Source organism: Bufo bufo, chromosome 1, assembly GCF_905171765.1.
Source record: "Bufo bufo chromosome 1, aBufBuf1.1, whole genome shotgun sequence".
NCBI classification, from domain to species: domain Eukaryota; kingdom Metazoa; phylum Chordata; class Amphibia; order Anura; family Bufonidae; genus Bufo; species Bufo bufo.
This window is the reverse complement of record NC_053389.1, coordinates 741,827,162-741,845,505: the sequence shown is the minus strand read 5'-3', so window position 1 is coordinate 741,845,505 and position 18,344 is coordinate 741,827,162. Positions and strand designations below refer to the sequence as shown.

At 42.7% G+C, this 18,344-nt stretch overlaps 1 protein-coding gene across 2 annotated transcripts in view; it reads left to right on the top strand.

The window, feature by feature from the left end:
• Positions 1-18,344, top strand: part of ANTXR1 (ANTXR cell adhesion molecule 1) — a 220,520-nt gene that overhangs the window by 59,976 nt on the left and 142,200 nt on the right. For both annotated transcript variants that reach the window (XM_040414454.1, XM_040414453.1), the window contains 2 exons: positions 6,529-6,597; positions 11,636-11,716. In XM_040414454.1, coding sequence (XP_040270388.1) covers positions 6,529-6,597; positions 11,636-11,716 — 150 coding nt within the window. The remainder of the gene's footprint in view (positions 1-6,528; positions 6,598-11,635; positions 11,717-18,344) is intronic.

The window sequence follows — 18,344 nt, the reverse complement described above, 5'->3', positions numbered from 1 at the left end:
TGTATATCATTTTATATATATAAAAATCCAAATGGTCCATTACAAATATCTATACATAATCATGGAAGGACCTCAGCGTCTAGATATAAGAGAGAAAGGAACTAAACAAGTCCACAAATTGTGATCTTGGAGCCCTCAAACACAATAATGGCAGTGGTCTATTTACAAATTCAGCTAGAGAAACCTTAACTCTATTGCGTTACAGGTATACAGGTCACAATCTGTCAAATCCATACCCTATGGGTCCTCTTATCTGTTAGAAATTTAATTAAGGAAAAAGGGGGAAGAAGGAAGGGAAAAAGTGAAAGAAGGACATTTATGTAAAATGAATAAGGTCTTATTGTAATAAAATCCCAAGACTGAAAGAGACTAAACCTATCAACACGAATATATGTTGCTGTCCTAAGCCTCAATAGAAACCCCTAATGGGTGTAGGCCACCATTGTTTTCCCCTGGGTGGGACTTACCTGTGCCGCAATTGAAGAAGAAGAAGGAGTAATCACAGAAAGTACACACTCGTTAGGTGCTCTGGAGCACAGAAGAAACCGGTGTGCTGTGTCTGTTCCCTGTGGCAATAAAAAGCCTGCCCGCCTTATGGGAGGAGGCTCTTCAGGAAGCCATGTGGGACGCCGTGCGTTTCACCCACAGGAAGTGGATCGGCAGATGGAATGCATCGGGACTGGAAGTTGCGTTCCACCGGCCGGAAGTGCTCCGTCCGTGGAGCGCAACGAGAGTAACTTAGAGTGTACGGTAGAATGACTGACAGTGAGACAACATAAAGGGTACAAGAACGGAGCTACATAGTGCGCTAAGAGATTCATAATGAGTGATTGTGTGCTATCATTATTTGTTGTTCTAATGTATTTAGTACTTTAGAGAATATTCTGTTATAAATATGCAGACACTGAGTAATACTACTAAAGGGGTGCTAGATTAGAAAAAAAGTTAAAGTCCTGGCTGCCATAGTAGTAGTGGGGAGCGGGGGAGCAGTATACTTACAGTCCGTGCGGCTCCCGGGGCGCTCCAGAATGACGTCAGAGCGCCCCATGCGCATGGATGACGTGATCCATGCGACACGTCATCCATGCGCGTGGGGCGCCCTGACGTCACTCTGAAGAGCCCCGGGAGCCGCACGGATGGTAAGTATACTGCTCCCCCGCTCCCCACTACACTTTACCATGGCAACCAGGACTTTAGCGTCCCGGCAGCCATGGTAACCATTCAGAAAAAGCTAAACGTCGGATGCGCCGAAACGACGTTTAGCTTAAGGCCGGATCTGGATTAATGCCTTTTAATGGGCATTAATTCCGGATCCGGCCTTGCGGCAAGTGTTAAGGATTTTTGACCGGAGCAAAAAGCGCAGCATGCTGCAGTATTTTCTCCGGCCAAAAAACGTTCCGTTCCGGAACTGAAGACATCCTGATGCATCCTGAACGGATTTCTCTCCATTCAGAATGCATGGGGATAATCCTGATCTTTCGGCATAGAGCCCCGGCGACGGAATTCTATGCCGGAACACAACAACGCAAGTGTGAAAGAGCCCTTAGTGGTACACCATCAGGAAAACTACCGGATATCTACATACAGTATAGTCTAGTTAAAGAAGATGCTGTATTTCGTACTCTTTATTTAATCCTTTTGGTGTTAAGGTTTGCAAATTGTGGATCCAATAGGCTTCCCAGTGTTTCAGCATTCTAATTCTATCCCCCCTCTGCGTGGTGGTAGAACGTGTTCTATGACCAGCAACCGTAGCTGAGATATAGAATGTCTATGCTCGTGAAAATGTGCTGGAATTGGTAATAAAAGGTTCTTTCGTCTGATGGTGGATTTGTGTTGGCAAATTCTGTCTGGTACCTTCTGTGAGGTTTCCCCCATGTATGCCAATCCACATGGGCACTTGATGACGTATACCACGTACTCTGATTCACAGGTAAAGAAATTCCTTATGTCAATAGATTTACCAGTTTGCGGATGGGTGATAAATGATCCTTTCTAAATGTGAGAACATTGGGCACAGTGTAGGCATGGAAATGTACCTCTTTTTTGGGTTTGAAATAGTAATTGTTGTGGTATACATAGGGTGGTGCCTATATCGGCCCTAACAAGGTTATCACGTAAATTCTTGGGTCGCCGGTTGCATGATAGTAGATGATGAAATTCCTCAACTTTAGGGTACGCCTTCCTGAGTAGTGGCCAGTGGTTGCGAACACTATTTAAAATTTTATTGGCACTGGGATGGAAAGTATGTACAAAGGGGATCCTTTTTTCAGGGTCACATCTGGTTTTCTTATTCTGAGTTGTGTGTGATATCACAGAGGGATATCCTCGTTCCTTGAACCGGTCTAACATTTCTATTTTCCTTTCCATCCGTATTTGCGGATCCTCAACTATAGTATCTATTCTCTTTAATTGAGAAATGGGAAGCGATTTTTTTTGTGGCTGGGGGGGTGGAAACTGGTGAAATGCAAAAGATTATTCCTATCAGTAGGCTTCCGGTATAGGTCTGTGGTTAGGCTGCCTGAAGTTTTTTTTGTGACGGTCGTGTCCAGGAAATCTATTGATGTTGTACTGTAGTGGATTGTGAATTGGAGTTCGGGCCATACTGCATTTAAGTGATTATGAAAGCAAAGTAATGTTTCTTCCTTACCTTTCCAGATGCAGAAGATGTCATCTATGTATCTTTTCCATACTATGCTGTGGGAGTTGAATAGATGATTCGTGTAGACCTGTGACTCTTCAAAATCTGCCATAAAGCAATTAGCATAGGGTGGGGCCATGTTAGACCCCATAGCGGTCCCCTGTCTCTGCAGATAGAAGGTATCTTGGAATAGAAAGAAATTTTGATATAATACTAATCTCAGAAGATCCAGTGTTAGGGAAATTACGTTCTTGTGTAGATTGGTATGTGTGAGTAATCTGGTTACCGCTGTTAAGCCTTTTTCATGATGTATGGACGTATCAAGGCTCGTGACGTCCCATGTCACTAATAAGGTCTCTGCCGTAAGAGTTACTACTTGTTTGATGACATTAAGGAAGGCTGTCGTGTCCAGAAGAAAGGATCTTGTTTGTTTGATGTGAGGTGTGAGTATTTTCTCTACAAAGATTGATAGAGGGGCCAAAATGGATTCAGTTGATGCCACGACCCGGGGGATTTTGCAAGTCCTTGTGAATTTTTGGGAGAAATTAAAAACCTGGCGTGATTGGACCCTGCCCTATAAATACGTCAGGGAGAGACGTCAGAAGGTGCTAGGGACATTGATAGGAAAGTGATTTACAAGTGCAGGGAATGATTATTTGGGGATCCAAATAGCCATTAGACAGCTCTGTCATTCCAGCAATTTGTTATTGGGCTGCAAGTGTTATGTTGAAAAGCCTTTAGTAGCTTATATCTTAGTATCTTTAGTATTTTATATCAGTACTACAAGAAAAATACATACACATTTCACTTCTGCAGTTATTTCTGCTGAAAGCGTATAGGGGTGTATTCCAGTACAACAAGAAAAATATATTCTCAGTGCATTGCTCCGGTAATTCTGGTGAAAGCGTATAGTGGAGTATTTCAGTCCAACAAGAAAAATATATTCTCAGTTCACTTCTGCAGTTATTTCTGTTGAAAGCGTATAGGGGCGTATTACAGTAAAAAAAGGAAAATATATACACACTTCACTGGTGCACTTATTTCTGGTGAAAGCGTATTGGGGCGTATTTCAGTACTACAAGAAAAATATATTCTCAGTGAATTTCTGCAGTTAATTCTGATGAAAGCATATAGTGGCCTATTTCAGTCCAACAAGAAAAATATATGCTCAGTTAACTTCTGCAGTTATTTCTGTTGAAAGTGTATAGGGGCGTATTACAGTAAAAAAAGAAAAATATATATGCATTTCACTGGTGCACTTATTTGTGGCAAAAGCGTTCAGTGGCCTATTTCAGTACAGAAAGATAAATATATACGCACTTCACTGGTGCATTTATTTCTGCTGAAAGCGTTTAGTGGCCTATTTCAGTACAAAAAGAAAAATATATTCTCAGTTCACATCTGCATTTATATGTGTTGAAAGCATGGCTGGGAGTCAGCAGGTTGGCAGCAGTTGGAGGTCGGGAGCCAAACGTGCCAGGGGTAGAGCACCTGCTTGGCAGCAGCCTTTGGCTGTGTGGGCATGCTGGGAGTTGCAGTTTTGCAACAGCTGGAGGCACACTGGTTGGGAAACACTGGCATATAAGGAGGGGAATGGGCATATGAAGGGAGAGAATGGGCATATAACAGTGTTTCCCAACCAGCGTGCCTCCAGCTGTTGCAAAACTACATCTCCCAGCATGCCCGGACAGCCTTTGGTGTAGTTTTGCAACAGCTGGAGGCACACTTGCTGGGAATCACTATTATATGCCCATTTCCCCCCCCCCCACCTTATTATATATTCACTGTTTGAACATGAAATGGAAAGAATGTAACTGAATTTCTCCTCCATTTCATGCACATACCCACCTGGCCTGCTGTAATCCTTCCCATGCGGATGCACCAGAGTACTGGGAGGAAGTGGCTTTAAAGGGACCCTGTCACCTGGAAAACACATATTAAACCAACCACAGTACCTTAAAGCAGTGTTTCCCAACCAGCGTGCCTCCAGCTGTTGCAAAACTACAACTCCCAGCATGCCCTCACAGCCAAAGGCTGTCCGGGCATGCTGGGAGTTGTAGTTTTGCAACAGCTGGAGGCACGCTGGTTGGGAAACACTGCCTTAAAGTATCCCCCAATGTGTTTCTAATCATCATTTTCTTTCCTCATTCTTTCTCCTCATATTTGCTAAAATCGCAGTTTTAATGTCTGTTGGCACCTTCTCCAAGTCAGGCTTGAAGTCAAGGGGGCAGCGGCCTCCTTGCTTCAAGGCACGATAAGCCCGCCCATTACCCCTCCTCTCTACATTGTGATGGACATCTTGCAGTGATGCCGGGACCGCGCTCTTCTCGCGCATGCGCCGTGCGCTGCCTGTTACAGCGCAATCCCGCCTCCCTCACTCAACGCCTTCATTTTGCAGACTGCGCATGCGCCGTTCAGTTCCATCGCGCTCACACCCGGCCGTCCCTTCTCGTCTTTAGCGTGAGCGTGATCACTGGCTTGCGTTCTGTAGCGTCTGAAGCAAGTGATCACGCTCACGCTAAAGACAAGAAGCGACGGCTAGGCGCGAGTGCGATGGAACTGAACGGCGAATGCGCAGTCTGCAAAATGAAGCCGGTGAGTGAGGGAGCCGGAATCACGGCAAGATGTCATCTGGGATGATCATCTGGGACACGGGACCCGCCGCTGCACGGCCATCAGGTATCGTTAGTGGTATCGGCGACATTTGCACGAGTACAAGTGCAAATGTCCGGTATCAGTATCAGGACATCCCTAGTTATATGTGTTGAAAGCGTTTAATGGGCAATTTTCAGTACAAAAAGAAAAATACATTCTCAGTTCAGATCGGCGGCGGTTATATGTGTTGAAAGCGTTTAGTGGCCTAATAAGTGAAGTATGTAGTGATTCTAAGAGTGACGCCTGTCATCTGCATGTCATACGGACTCACAGTATTATTTCACTACCACAGCAGACTCCCTATGCGTGTTACTGCAAGGCACAGTGTTCTACACCACTATACAGGCTCTATGCAGCCAGGAAATAGTAGTTTTTTAATGCGACTAGCCGCGAATAAATTCGTATTGAAGCAAATTTTTCAGAAAAATTCGAAAAACTGGCCGAATAGAATTTTTGAAAAATTCGCTCATGTTTAGTCAGAAGCCCACCAATCCCAAAATCGGCGTTCCAGTTCCCCCAATCTGATAGAGTTGGGTCGGGCATGCTCCCTGCTACTCCATTTATTCTTTATGGGACTGCTGGAAATAGCCAAACACAGTAGTTGGCTTTCTCCAGCAGTCCCATAGCGAATGAATTAGCAGCAGGCAGGGGTGCACCTAGCCTTTCTGCTGCCCGAGGCTAAAACTGAAATGGCGCCGACTCCCCAATGACAATTTCTTAACTGAACCCCTTACCTCCAGCCCGACTGTTAAAGAAATACTTGGAAAACATTACATACAGAGCTAAAAAACATACAGGGTAATACGGCGCCACTGTGCTTCCTAATACTGCAGAAACAGATAAACCCCCTTCTGCTTCCCCCCTCTTGCCCCTACCTCGTGCTGCCAGAGGCAATCGCCTCACCTCGCCTCATTGGTGGTGCCCCCTGGCAGCAGGCTGAATGTCCAACCCAACTCCATCAGATCAGCCTCCATTCTCAGGATTGATAGGGGTCTCAGGAGTTGGATTCCCAGTGATTAGTTACTTGCAAACTTGGTACAACCCCTTTAAGCAAGATTTACCAATCACCATGAAATCCGTTAGCTTTACCTTACCTGCCTGCTGATGGGTTCCTTGTAGTAAAAGACTGAAAAAGAAAAAAGAAAAACCATTATTCGGCATACAGTAGCTGAAGCTTCACTTTTATCCTTTGTTTATTACCACTTTATGATGTTTTTGTTTTTTTTATCTTTCAGGCAAACAGATCCCGTGATTTGGGAGCCCAGGTGTATTGTGTGGGGGTGAAAGACTTCAATGAGACGCAGGTATTCTGTCTGTACCGTATAATCTGCTCTGAATCCTCTGTGATTTTAATTGAGTTCATGCCTTGCAGTTATTTTTGTCCTGACGCCACCTATGCCTGGCTGCAGCCCAGCAGTATGGCACACTGATATATGCACACTAAATACTATTCCTGTATATTGAGATACATTTATATTATATTGAAGCTCTGCTGACAGGTACTCAATGGCCACTTAACTTCTATGGCTTTTTAATAAAGTAAACCCCAAGTGGTGGGGCTGGATTCAGGACTCTGATGTGGCAAGAATACGAAGATCTTAGTTTTATGCAATTCAAAATAAAGTCAAGCTATTGTGACCGTAATACCAACTTATTGTGACTGTGATAAACTGGTAAATATGTCCACTAGAACTTTTTATGAATTTCAAGGTCATGTTTTAAAGGGGTTGTCTCTTGGTTATAGATATTGATGACCTATCTCCACTACACTGCGTGCAGAATTATTAGGCAAATGAGTATTTTGACCACATCATCCTCTTTATGCATGTTGTCTTACTCCAAGCTGTATAGGCTCGAAAGCCTACTACCAATTAAGCATATAAGGTGATGTGCATCTCTGTAATGAGACGGGGTGTGGTCTAATGACATCAACACCCTATATTAGGTGTGCATAATAATTATCCTTTCCTTTGGCAAAATGGGTCAAAAGAAGGACTTGAATTAGAAAGGAGAGTGAGCACTCACAACATCTGTGTCATATGGAAATAGTTTTACTTAGACCTGATTGGTCAGATAAGGTTATAACAATAATAGCAATAATCCATTCACATTAAAATACAATGAACCTAAAAATTATCTAAAATTACTATGATATTGTACCATTTGATTTCCACAACTGTATTCGGGGTTGAAAATTCGTGGCCGCACTCCGTGACACTTGTAACAACAGTGTCACTGTCTGTTAGTATAATAGATGGAAGCGTCCTAAAAGTTCCTCATATGGGGCACTTGAACGGCTTATCTCCAATGTGAGCAGACGCCGTATAGAGTGATTCCTCCAGGAAAGTTCACTCCAACCAGAACGGTAAAAGCAAAGTCCCAGACTTATAATTTTTCAGTTCCTACCTGGTTCCTTGGTAATGTATCTCGCTATGTGGCGTCTCCTCGAGGCGAGCGGTGCCGGCCGTCCGAGCGTCTTAGGCCGCAAGTCTCAGGCGGGTGTAGTCACAATATCGCGGGATCCGGCAGGTAGGATTCTGATCAGCAATCTGCACTGAAAGCTGTGTCTGTACTAACTTTGCTGAAGATTCATTCATGCATGGCCATGCAATCCATAGGAGGGTCCGGTATATTAGGTGGGCGCTTTTCCTTCTCTTTCACCAGACGCGTTTCGGGGCGTCTACACCCCTTCCTCAGTGGTCAAAAGAAGGACTTGACAGGCTCAGAAAAGTCAAAAATAGTGAGATATCTTGCAGAGGGATGCAGCACTCTTAAAATTGCAAAGCTTCTGAAGCGTGATCATCGAACAATCAAGCGTTTCATTCAAAATAGTCAACAGGGTCACAAGAAGCGTGTGGAAAAACCAAGGTGCAAAATAACTGCCCATGAACTGAGAAAAGTCAAGCGTGCAGCTGCCAAGATGCCACTTGCCACCAGTTTGGCCATATTTCAGAGCTGCAACATCACTGGAGTGCCCAAAAGCACAAGGTGTGCAATACTCAGAGACATGGCCAAGGTAAGAAAGGCTGAAAGACGACCACCACTGAACGAGACACACAAGCTGAAACGTCAAGACTGGGCCAAGAAATATCTCAAGACTGATTTTTCTAAGGTTTTATGGACTGATGAAATGAGAGTGAGTCTTGATGGGCCAGATGGATGGGCCCGTGACAGGATTGGTAAAGGGCAGAGAGCTCCAGTCCGACTCAGACGCCAGCAAGGTGGAGGTGGAGTACTGGTTTGGGCTGGTATTATCAAAGATGAGCTTGTGGGGCCTTTTCGGGTTGAGGATGGAGTCAAGCTCAACTCCCAGTCCTACTGCCAGTTTCTGGAAGACACCTTCTTCAAGCAGTGGTACAGGAAGAAGTCTGCATCCTTCAAGAAAAACATGATTTTCATGCAGGACAATGCTCCATCACACGCGTCCAAGTACTCCACAGCATGGCTGGCAAGAAAGGGTATAAAAGAAGAAAATCTAATGACATGGCCTCCTTGTTCACCTGATCTGAACCCCATTGAGAACCTGTGGTCCATCATCAAATGTGAGATTTACAAGGAGGGAAAACAGTACACCTCTCTGAACAGTGTCTGGGAGGCTGTGGTTGCTGCTGCACGCAATGTTGATGGTGAACAGATCAAAACACTGACAGAATCCATGGATGGCAGGCTTTTGAGTGTCCTTGCAAAGAAAGGTGGCTATATTGGTCACTGATTTGTTTTTGTTTTGTTTTTGAATGTCAGAAATGTATATTTGTGAATGTTGGAATGTTATATTGGTTTGACTGGTAAAAATAAATAATTGAAATGGGTATATATTTGTTTTTTGTTAAGTTGCCTAATAATTATGCACAGTAATAGTCACCTGCACACACAGATATCCCCCTAAAATAGCTAAAACTAAAAACAAACTAAAAACTACTTCCAAAAATATTCAGCTTTGATATTAATGAGTTTTTTGGGTTCATTGAGAACATGGTTGTTGTTCAATAATAAAATTAATCCTCAAAAATACAACTTGCCTAATAATTCTGCACTCCCTGTATAGGTCATCAAAGCAGAACAGCGGTGTCCGCTGCAGTATCCTGGCAGGGCCACCACACAGCTGAGTTCTCTGTGTGTCCTGGACCAAACGTGGTTGTGTGCCGAATGTCATCCCCCACTGATCTGATACTGATGACCTATCCTAAGGATATCTAGAACCCAAAACAACCTCTTTAAATTTTACACATTATGGAAGAGATTTATCAAACTGGTATAAAAAGAAAGCTGGCTTAGTTGCCAATAGCAACCAATCAGATCCCACTGTTCATCTTCCAAAGGAACTCTGAAAAATAAAAGGTGGAATCTGATTGGTTGCTATGGGGAACTAAACCAGTTTTGAAAAATCTCGCCCAATCCATCTACTATTGCCTATAAGACCAGATGTCACCTGCCATATACAGTTGCTCAAATCACCATGGAGCCTAGGCCTACTCTATGCACCAAACATTAACTCACACCCAACAGAAATGTAAAATGGTGGTGGTTTATCGTAGACATGATACTCAAGTTTATTGGCATTATTTTATCCTGTTTAATGTGTACGGTGGATAAACAGGTTTCCCACAATAAGAAATAATGAAATATCTCTAAGGTTTGCAATCATTTATTGATCAGTAGGAGTCTGATGGTTGGACCCTTGGTCCTCAGGGTGTTACAGTATCATATCGGCATATTATTCACAGCATGGCATAAAAACTAAATTCCATTCAAAGGTTGGATTCAAGCGCGTCTAATGTCATACTCACAGGGATTCAGATAGCTGAGATGTGAGGAATTACTTAGCAGGATCCTCCCGTTGATGCCTCTTTTTTTCTAAAGCCAACTTATGAGGAGCATCATATGGTGCATTGTTGGACCATGCCCACAAATCCTGGCCCCATGGCAGGTCTAATTATCAGCACTAAAACCATTATAGGGACAAGGACAAAATTTGTGGGTGTAACAAGATCGTAACAATGTCCCATATTATGCTCCCCTGAAACTGACCTTACTGACAAAATTGACCTCCCTGGATTATGAAGCACTTTATAATCCCACGCATGGGCATAACAAGTAGCCATGGGGCCCCATAGCAAAACTTGGAATGGGGCTCTACTCCACCAAGACCATCTTTAGCAGCAAGTTCAGAATATGGAAAGTTTATGATTATTTTGGTCTCCCTAATGCACAGTTATAATGCAGACAGTGCTGTCACAGTAAGGGAATAATTCTCACAGGGATGTCACCATACAGGGATAATGCTCATGGTGATGTCACAGTAAGGGAATCATTCTCACAATGATGTCACCATACATGGATAATGCCCATGGTGATGTCACAGTAAGGGAATCATTCTCACAGGGAAGTCACCATACAGGGATAATGCTCATGGTGATGTCACAGTAAGGGAATCATTCTCACAATGATGTCACCATACATGGATAATGCCCATGGTGATGTCACAGTACATGTATAATGCTAATGGTGATGTCACAGTACAAGTATAATGCTCATGGTGATGTCACAGCACAGGTATAATGCTCATGGTGATGTCACAATACAGGGATAATGCTCATGGTGATGGCACAGTATAGGATTAATGCTCAGAATGGCGTAACAATAGTGTAATAATATGCACAGTGATGTCGCAATAGTGTGTTAATGTTTACAGTTATGTCACAGTACAGGGATAATATTGACTGTGATGTCACAATAGTGGAGTAATGCTGACAGTGTTGTTACAATGGTGGGGTAATGCTCACAGCGATGTCACAGTACAGGGATAATCCACATGAAGATGCCACAATAGTGAGGAAATGGGCACAGTGATCAACTCAGTGATGCTACAGCACAAAAATGATACAAACATACTGTACATACAAAAAAAACTATAGTAATGTCACGTGCTGGTATAATGTACACATGATATTATAGTTCAGAGAAAGGGATAAGCCATAGTAATAGTATTTACTATCTGGGCCCCTTTAGTTACTGGGCCCCGTAGGAGCAGCTGTGCTGCTACCCTGGTAGTGACTCCCATGCTGAAGGACCAATATTGTGTCAGAGGAAGAAGACCACAGATAACCAAAGTCCTCCAGTTTGAGGGCAGCGTCGTGTGTCTCAGCTTTTCGGACTCACATGAAGAATTTGGTTTGTGCGGTACTTGGATGGTGAATATTATAGTTAATTTCTACAATTTTATGGTAAAGAATAAGACTTACTATGCAAAATATTCTCTTGATCTCTACAGCCATAATCCTAGTCTACATTGTGACTAGAAGCACTGCATCATTTCTTTCTTTTTTCCTTCTGTGTACGTAGCTGGCTCGGATAGCTGACAGCAAGGACCATGTCTTCCCTGTAAATGGAGGCTTTGAGGCTCTTCATAATATCATAGGCTCGGTGAGTAACACCAATTTATAAATTCCACGTTAGAGAACCGTTGGAATAACTTTACCCTCACGTGAGAACGGACTGATCTCAGGTCTTATTTCATTGCATATTTTGCATAATTACAACCATTACAAAGTTTCAGAGAAATGCGAAAACAGTTAGTGCTGTTATGTATAATTGAGGAGTAGAAATTACATTTCTTTAAATATTACGTCCACTTTTGGAAGCCTTTTTTAGTCTTCTAGTGCATCTAAAACTAAAAGGGAAAACTTTAGCATATAGCCTTCATTAAAAATATCCTACCATTTTGTGTTTCCAGCCCCAATGCAGACCTATGTGTCTCCAGGGTTGCAGACTACAAAAAACGTGTAGTTTTATCCTGCAGCTCTACTCCCTTCTAACTGCCCCGTCTTTGCTCCTAATATTTAGTAGATTATAAAACGGGACAGATGGGAAGAATAAGGACTGCGCGATCTGACCACACTGGGCTTGTTGGCAGTCAGTAACCATTGTGACACATTAATCTGCATAGGAAATGCATACACAAAACTGAAGGAATTTTTTCCTGAAAATTATTCCCAAAGTCGCTTTAATTTAATTTTTAGAGAAGAACAAAAATGATTGCAAAGGTGGATACAGACTTTAAATTTAGCACAGAAGTTTAGAACAGAAATTTGAGGTGAAAGGGTGCTATAACCTGACAACTATAGGACTGTGACGACATGTTGCTTCAATATAACTTTTGTCATTATTCGTCACTGCCATGTAAATTAAAGTGATTTTCCAGAAATTAACTTTAAAATTTTAGCCTCAGGATAGATCATTAATATCTGATCAGTGAGAGTCTGACTCCCCCCTTCCCCCGATCAGCTGTGTGAATGGGCTGCAATGCTCGGATGAGTGCTGCAGCCTCTTTATACTATTCCAGACACAGTGCCATGCATTGTATAGTGGCTGAGCTTGGCATTGTAGCTCAGCCCCATTCACTTGAACATGATTTCACTGACCTCTTCAAACAGTAGTACACCAACTGATCAGATAGAGGACTAATGAGTATGGAAAGGGTTAACATCGATAATGGTGAGAACGATGATGGATTGTTAAAAAAAAAAGGATATATTAACTAGCAATGATGAGGTCATGTCATCAGATGTATAGGGGTGCATGTGGTATCAGACATATCTGTGACCTGGTACCTGTGGGAGCTCTAAAGGTACCCTGTGCCGCATAAGAGGACACTGGTATTATGAAAGGCACATGGTAGGTAGAGCAAAGTTTTGAATGGAGTCAAGGAGCTTTAAATTACGTCTCTTGTACAAATTTTGAGGGTAGTAGTGTATTTTTTTTTAATGGAAATGACAAATTATTTGGTGGTGGAATGATAATGATAGTGGTGAGTAATGATAATAATGTGGATACTGGTGGTGATGTTTGTGGTGGCCATGGTTTGTTTGCAGTCATAACTGTGGCATGAAAATAAGTATCAGTCTGTTTAAAAGGACTTGTTGATTGTCAGGAAAAAGCATTCAGCCAATGAAAATTTTGTGAGGGCCAAGATTAATTTTGGGATGGAGTTGAGCTTTTAGTGTTAAACTGGAATACCCCTTTAAGGAGTAGAAAAGTCACACTAAAAATGAAAGAACATGACATGACTACTGCATAAAGTATACAGATAAAAAAACAGCCTATAAAGTATATGTAGTGACATATAAATAGATATGTAATAGATAGATAGATAAATCAGACCCTTTCACTTTTTTTCTGGGAGGCCTCTTATTTCTCTTGATCTTTGAGATGTTTCTACACCTTAATTGGAGTCCACTTGTGGTAAATTAAGTTGATTGGACATGGTTTGGAAAGACACAGACCTATCACAGCTTCCATAATTCTTAAATCGAGGAAGTTTGGAATAACCAAGACTCTTCCTAGAGCTAGCCACTACTGTAAACTAAGTAAGCGGGGGAAAAAGGGCCTTGGTAACAGAGCTGACCAACAACCCAATGGTCACTATAGCTGAGCTCCAAAGATCCTGTGTGCAGATGGGAGATGCTTCCAGAAAGTCAACCATCACTGCTGCAATCCACCAATCTGGGCTTTATGGCAGAGCATCCAGAAAGAAGGTTATGTGAAAGCCCACCTGGAATCTACAAAAAAAAGCACCTAAAGAACTTTCAGACTGTGAATAACAGGATTCTCTGGTCTGATGAAACCAAGATTGAACTTTTTGGCCTTAATTCTAAGCATCATATTCGGAGGGGACCAGGCACTGCCCAATACCATCCCTACAGTAAAGCATGGTGGTGGCAGCATCATGCTGTGGTGGTGTTTTTTAGCGGATGGGACAGGGAGACTGGTCAGAATCAAAAGAAAGCAGAGCAACATACAGAGATATTCTTAATGAAAACCTGATCCAGAGTGCTCTGGACCTCAGACTGGCCGAAAAGTTTACCTTCCAACATGACAATGACCCTAAGCACACAGACCAGACAACACAGGAGTGGCTTTAGGTACAACAACTCTGTGAATGTCCTAGAGTGGCCTAACCAAAGCCTTAACTCAAGCCCAAGCGAACATCTCTGGTCTCCATCCAACCTGACAGGGCTTGAGAGGATCTGCAGAAAGGAATGGCAGACAATCCCCAAATCCAGGTGTGCAAACCTAATGGCATCATATAAATTTTACTTGTCAATGGGTAACATACAGTATATCAAAAAATTACTCAGAGACAGCAGCCTTTTTGGCCACCAAAGGTATGATTTTCTAAACTACACTGAAAAAAACATGGCCTCTGATTGGCTACCATGCCCGACAAGGCCACTTTTTCTGCTAGAGAGTTTTCATAATTGAGGTCTATTGTGTGGATCTGTTCTATTCACTCTATTCAAAGAGGTGGTAGTCAATAAATACATCATGTATTTCTACTTCACATTCTAAAATCCAGTTAAAAGATATTTTAACATTTTAATGTTCATCTTGTGCACTACCTTGCTTTTAAACTTATTTAAAAGGAAAATTCATATGTAAATTAATTTCTGGATATATCATAGATAAGGGTCAGAGAGTAACATCTGAGGACGTTGTGAGCTGAGACCAACAGTTTGTTCCAGAATAAAAATTCTACATAGTGCATAAACCATTTGGTCCTGCTCTGAGATCTCAAAGCCAATTTCTAAGCAAAGGTCCACTGAGTTAAAGGGATTTTCCAGGTGTTTAATATTGATGACTTATCTTCAATGTCAGATTGGCTTATTCCAGGATCCAACACCTGGCACTCCTACAATCGGCAGCTTGAGGAGGCCGCAGGCTCCTCGCAGAATACCACGCACAGCTTCGTCAATTGGACTTGGTATTGCAACTCTGCCACATTCATTCGAATAAGACTGAGTAGCGTCTACGCTATGTGATCGATGACCGTGATGTCACTGGCCTAGAAAGAAGATGCAGCACTCACTGTAGTCTCTTCAAATGGGTGCCACCAATCTGATATTAAAATCTCAGACCACCCCTTTAAGTAGTCATGCTTTAAGAATATTTATAAGCTTGTACTGAATGGTGTTAGTGCACTATAAGTTTGGAACTGGTGGAGACCCAAGTTCACAGGCTCCATGGATGTAACCTCTTGACAAATACACTCATTATGCTGCAAAACTCGACATGCAGTTATGTCTCAGGCAGATATGTAAATAATTACAGGTGTGGTCTGATGAGACACTGGGTCTTGCCAAAAGAGGGCAAAAAAGTTTTTCCCTCTGTACTTTATAAAAAGGCTCTCAGAGGCTACTTTTGGGTAATGTATGTCTGGGTGAGATATCGTTGTCTGCTAGACATGTCTCTATGATGCATTTTGCCCAGTTGGCAGACTTTCAGAGGGTACAGCAGTGGACTGAGGGAAGCAGGATGGTTGTTTCAAAGAATTACAAAGAGTTAGATAATCCCGGCGCTGCTGTCCTCGGGAACCACATGATTCAATTTTGTTGCTGCTGGGTACACAAATAACTGGGTGGACTACCAGTACCCCCTATAATATGCATATATAAATAGTTCAAAAACGTGAAACCGCGCTGACTAATTGAGTATCAAACAATACTGTATTATTATAAGGCACATAAAATACACTTGCCTTTCAAGATGTAGGGCGAGTTTTTTTTTTTCTCTTTGATCTCCTCCAAAGAGATATATAGGAACTGATTCCAAAGTTTCGGCTTCTTCTAACCTGAACGTGCAGCGCCGAGCGGTAGCACACACGTGCAGGGAGAAGAAGACGGGTATCCAGTGTGACATCACATGCTCTACAGGTGCCTCCTGAGTCCACACTTCCTCCAACGTGTTTTGGAATACTCGGATTCCTTCATCAGGGATACGTGCAGTTGATGGTGTTTAGGATTTTGTAGACGTTTGTGTCCCTAGCAATCAGCTCAATTGAAAAAGAAAAAGAAAAAGATGTTCTTCCTCATTTACATATATCACCATAGTTCCACCCATGCAGGTATTTACTGGAAAGAAAACAGCTCTATTTCCTGGTTAAGTCCCGAAGGTGCGAGGCTATCCAGGTTGTAGGTCCACCTGCTTTCATTTCTGGACATAAGTTTAATATAATCCGCCCCCCCCCCCCCCCCCCCTCCAATCTGGTTTTATTTGTTTGATTGCTCAAAACTAGATCCCTTAAATTAATTCTTATTTTCAATGGTCACTTTGTCCTCCCCTCATATACCTTTTCACAGGGGCATCTGATATAATAGATGACTCCAATTGTGTGACAGTTGAGGTAATTCTTAATTTTGTAGCTTTTTTGTTCATTTTTTATTTCAAAGATGGGATTTTTGTGTTCCAAAAGATGGCATGCTTTGCAAGTTTTGATGATTTTTTTATTATTTTTTTGTTATTCTGGTGATAGTGATTACTCGTCATTATCTTTCGAAGAATTGCCCACTACCTAGGCAGTTCTAACCTAGCTGTTAGGAGGTGTTGGAAGCAGTGGTTACATGAGGACACGTGCATACGGAGAACAGACTGACCCAGACACATCACCAGTAGAGAGGATGATTTGATCTGCCAACAAGCACGAGACGCTCCCACAGTTTTGCTGTCCACTATCCAGACACAGGTAGCACCTTCATTACACACTCCTTTTTCTGCCTGGTGGTTAGCAGAAGGAAATGTGGTATCATTGCTTACATTACATGTGCTGCCATTGACAAACAGCCACCATCGCCTTGGTTTGCAGTGGTGTCTTGAATGAGAAAACTACAGACTAGAACCATATAGTCTTTAGCAATAAATCAAGTTCCCGTTTGTGATCCAACTACAGTCGAGTTCAAGTATGGAAGCCTCGCAGTGAGTGCTTCAATCCTGCCTTTGCTATCAAGCAAAACACTGCCCCAACTGCTGATGTACTGATCTGGGGAGCCACCACATGAAAGTTGCTCACCCATAGCAGTGGGATGAGTACGAGGGGACACTAACAGCTCAGCTATATGTGCAGGACAGTGACTGAGTGCCGCACTTTTCTGTTTATTCTCTTTGGATATGTGCATGACATCCTGCCCCCACTTGTTTTACCTCTCATGGCAGGGCTTCCAACTGGCATTTTTCATGTCCTTGGCTGTCCGGTTACCAGATTTATCACCAATTTATGGGACCAGCTGGGACGCCAGCTTCTACAACCTATGAGTGTGCAGGATCTACAGGCCCAGCTGTAACAGCTGTGGGCAAATGGGCTACAGGATACCATACATAACCTGTATGCCTCCATGCCCAACCGTATCTCATGTTGTATCCGGGCTAGAGGCCATATCTCATCTTGTATCCAGTCTAGAGGCCGTATCTCATCTTGTATCCTGACTAGAGGCCGTATCTCATCTTGTATCCAGGATGGCGGCTGTATCTCATCTTGTATCCAGGCTGGAGGCCATATCTCATCTTGTTTCCAGACTAGAGGCCGTATCTCATCTTGTATCCAGGCTGGAGGCCATAGCTCATCTTGTATCCAGGCTAGAGGCCGTATCTCATATTGTATGCAGGCTACAGGCCGTATCTTATATTGTATCCAGGCTAGAGGCCATATCTCATCTTGTGTCCAGGCTAGAGGCCATATATCATCTTGTATCCAGGCTGGATGCCGTATCTCATATTGTATCCAAGCTAGAGGCCGTATCTCATCCTGTATCCAGGCTAGAGGCCGTATCCCATCCTGTATCCAGGCTAGAGGCCGTATCCCATCTTGTATCCAGGCTAGAGGCCGTATCTCCTCTTGTATCCAGGCTAGAGGCCGTATCCCATCTTGTATCCAGGCTAGAGGCCGTATCTCATCTTGTAGCCAGGCTACGTGTTTTGTTTTTTTTGTCAGATTGTAATATTCAGTCCTCTGTTTCTGTACTTGGAATGAATGTGAAGAGTTATTTCAAGCCATAAGTCCACCTACAACACATAGTCAAGGGGATAACCTTTGAAGAATTACCTACATTAGACATTGTCGATATTCTTGGCTTAATGCTCAGGTTTGCCATAAATAGCAAATAGTAAAAGATACATAATTGACTGTAAAATAATATCATACAAACAAGTTCCAGCAGAACACAAGCTCATCATAGCCTAGGACTGTGATCTCTATCTGTAGAGCCTTGAAGGCAAGTTTGGT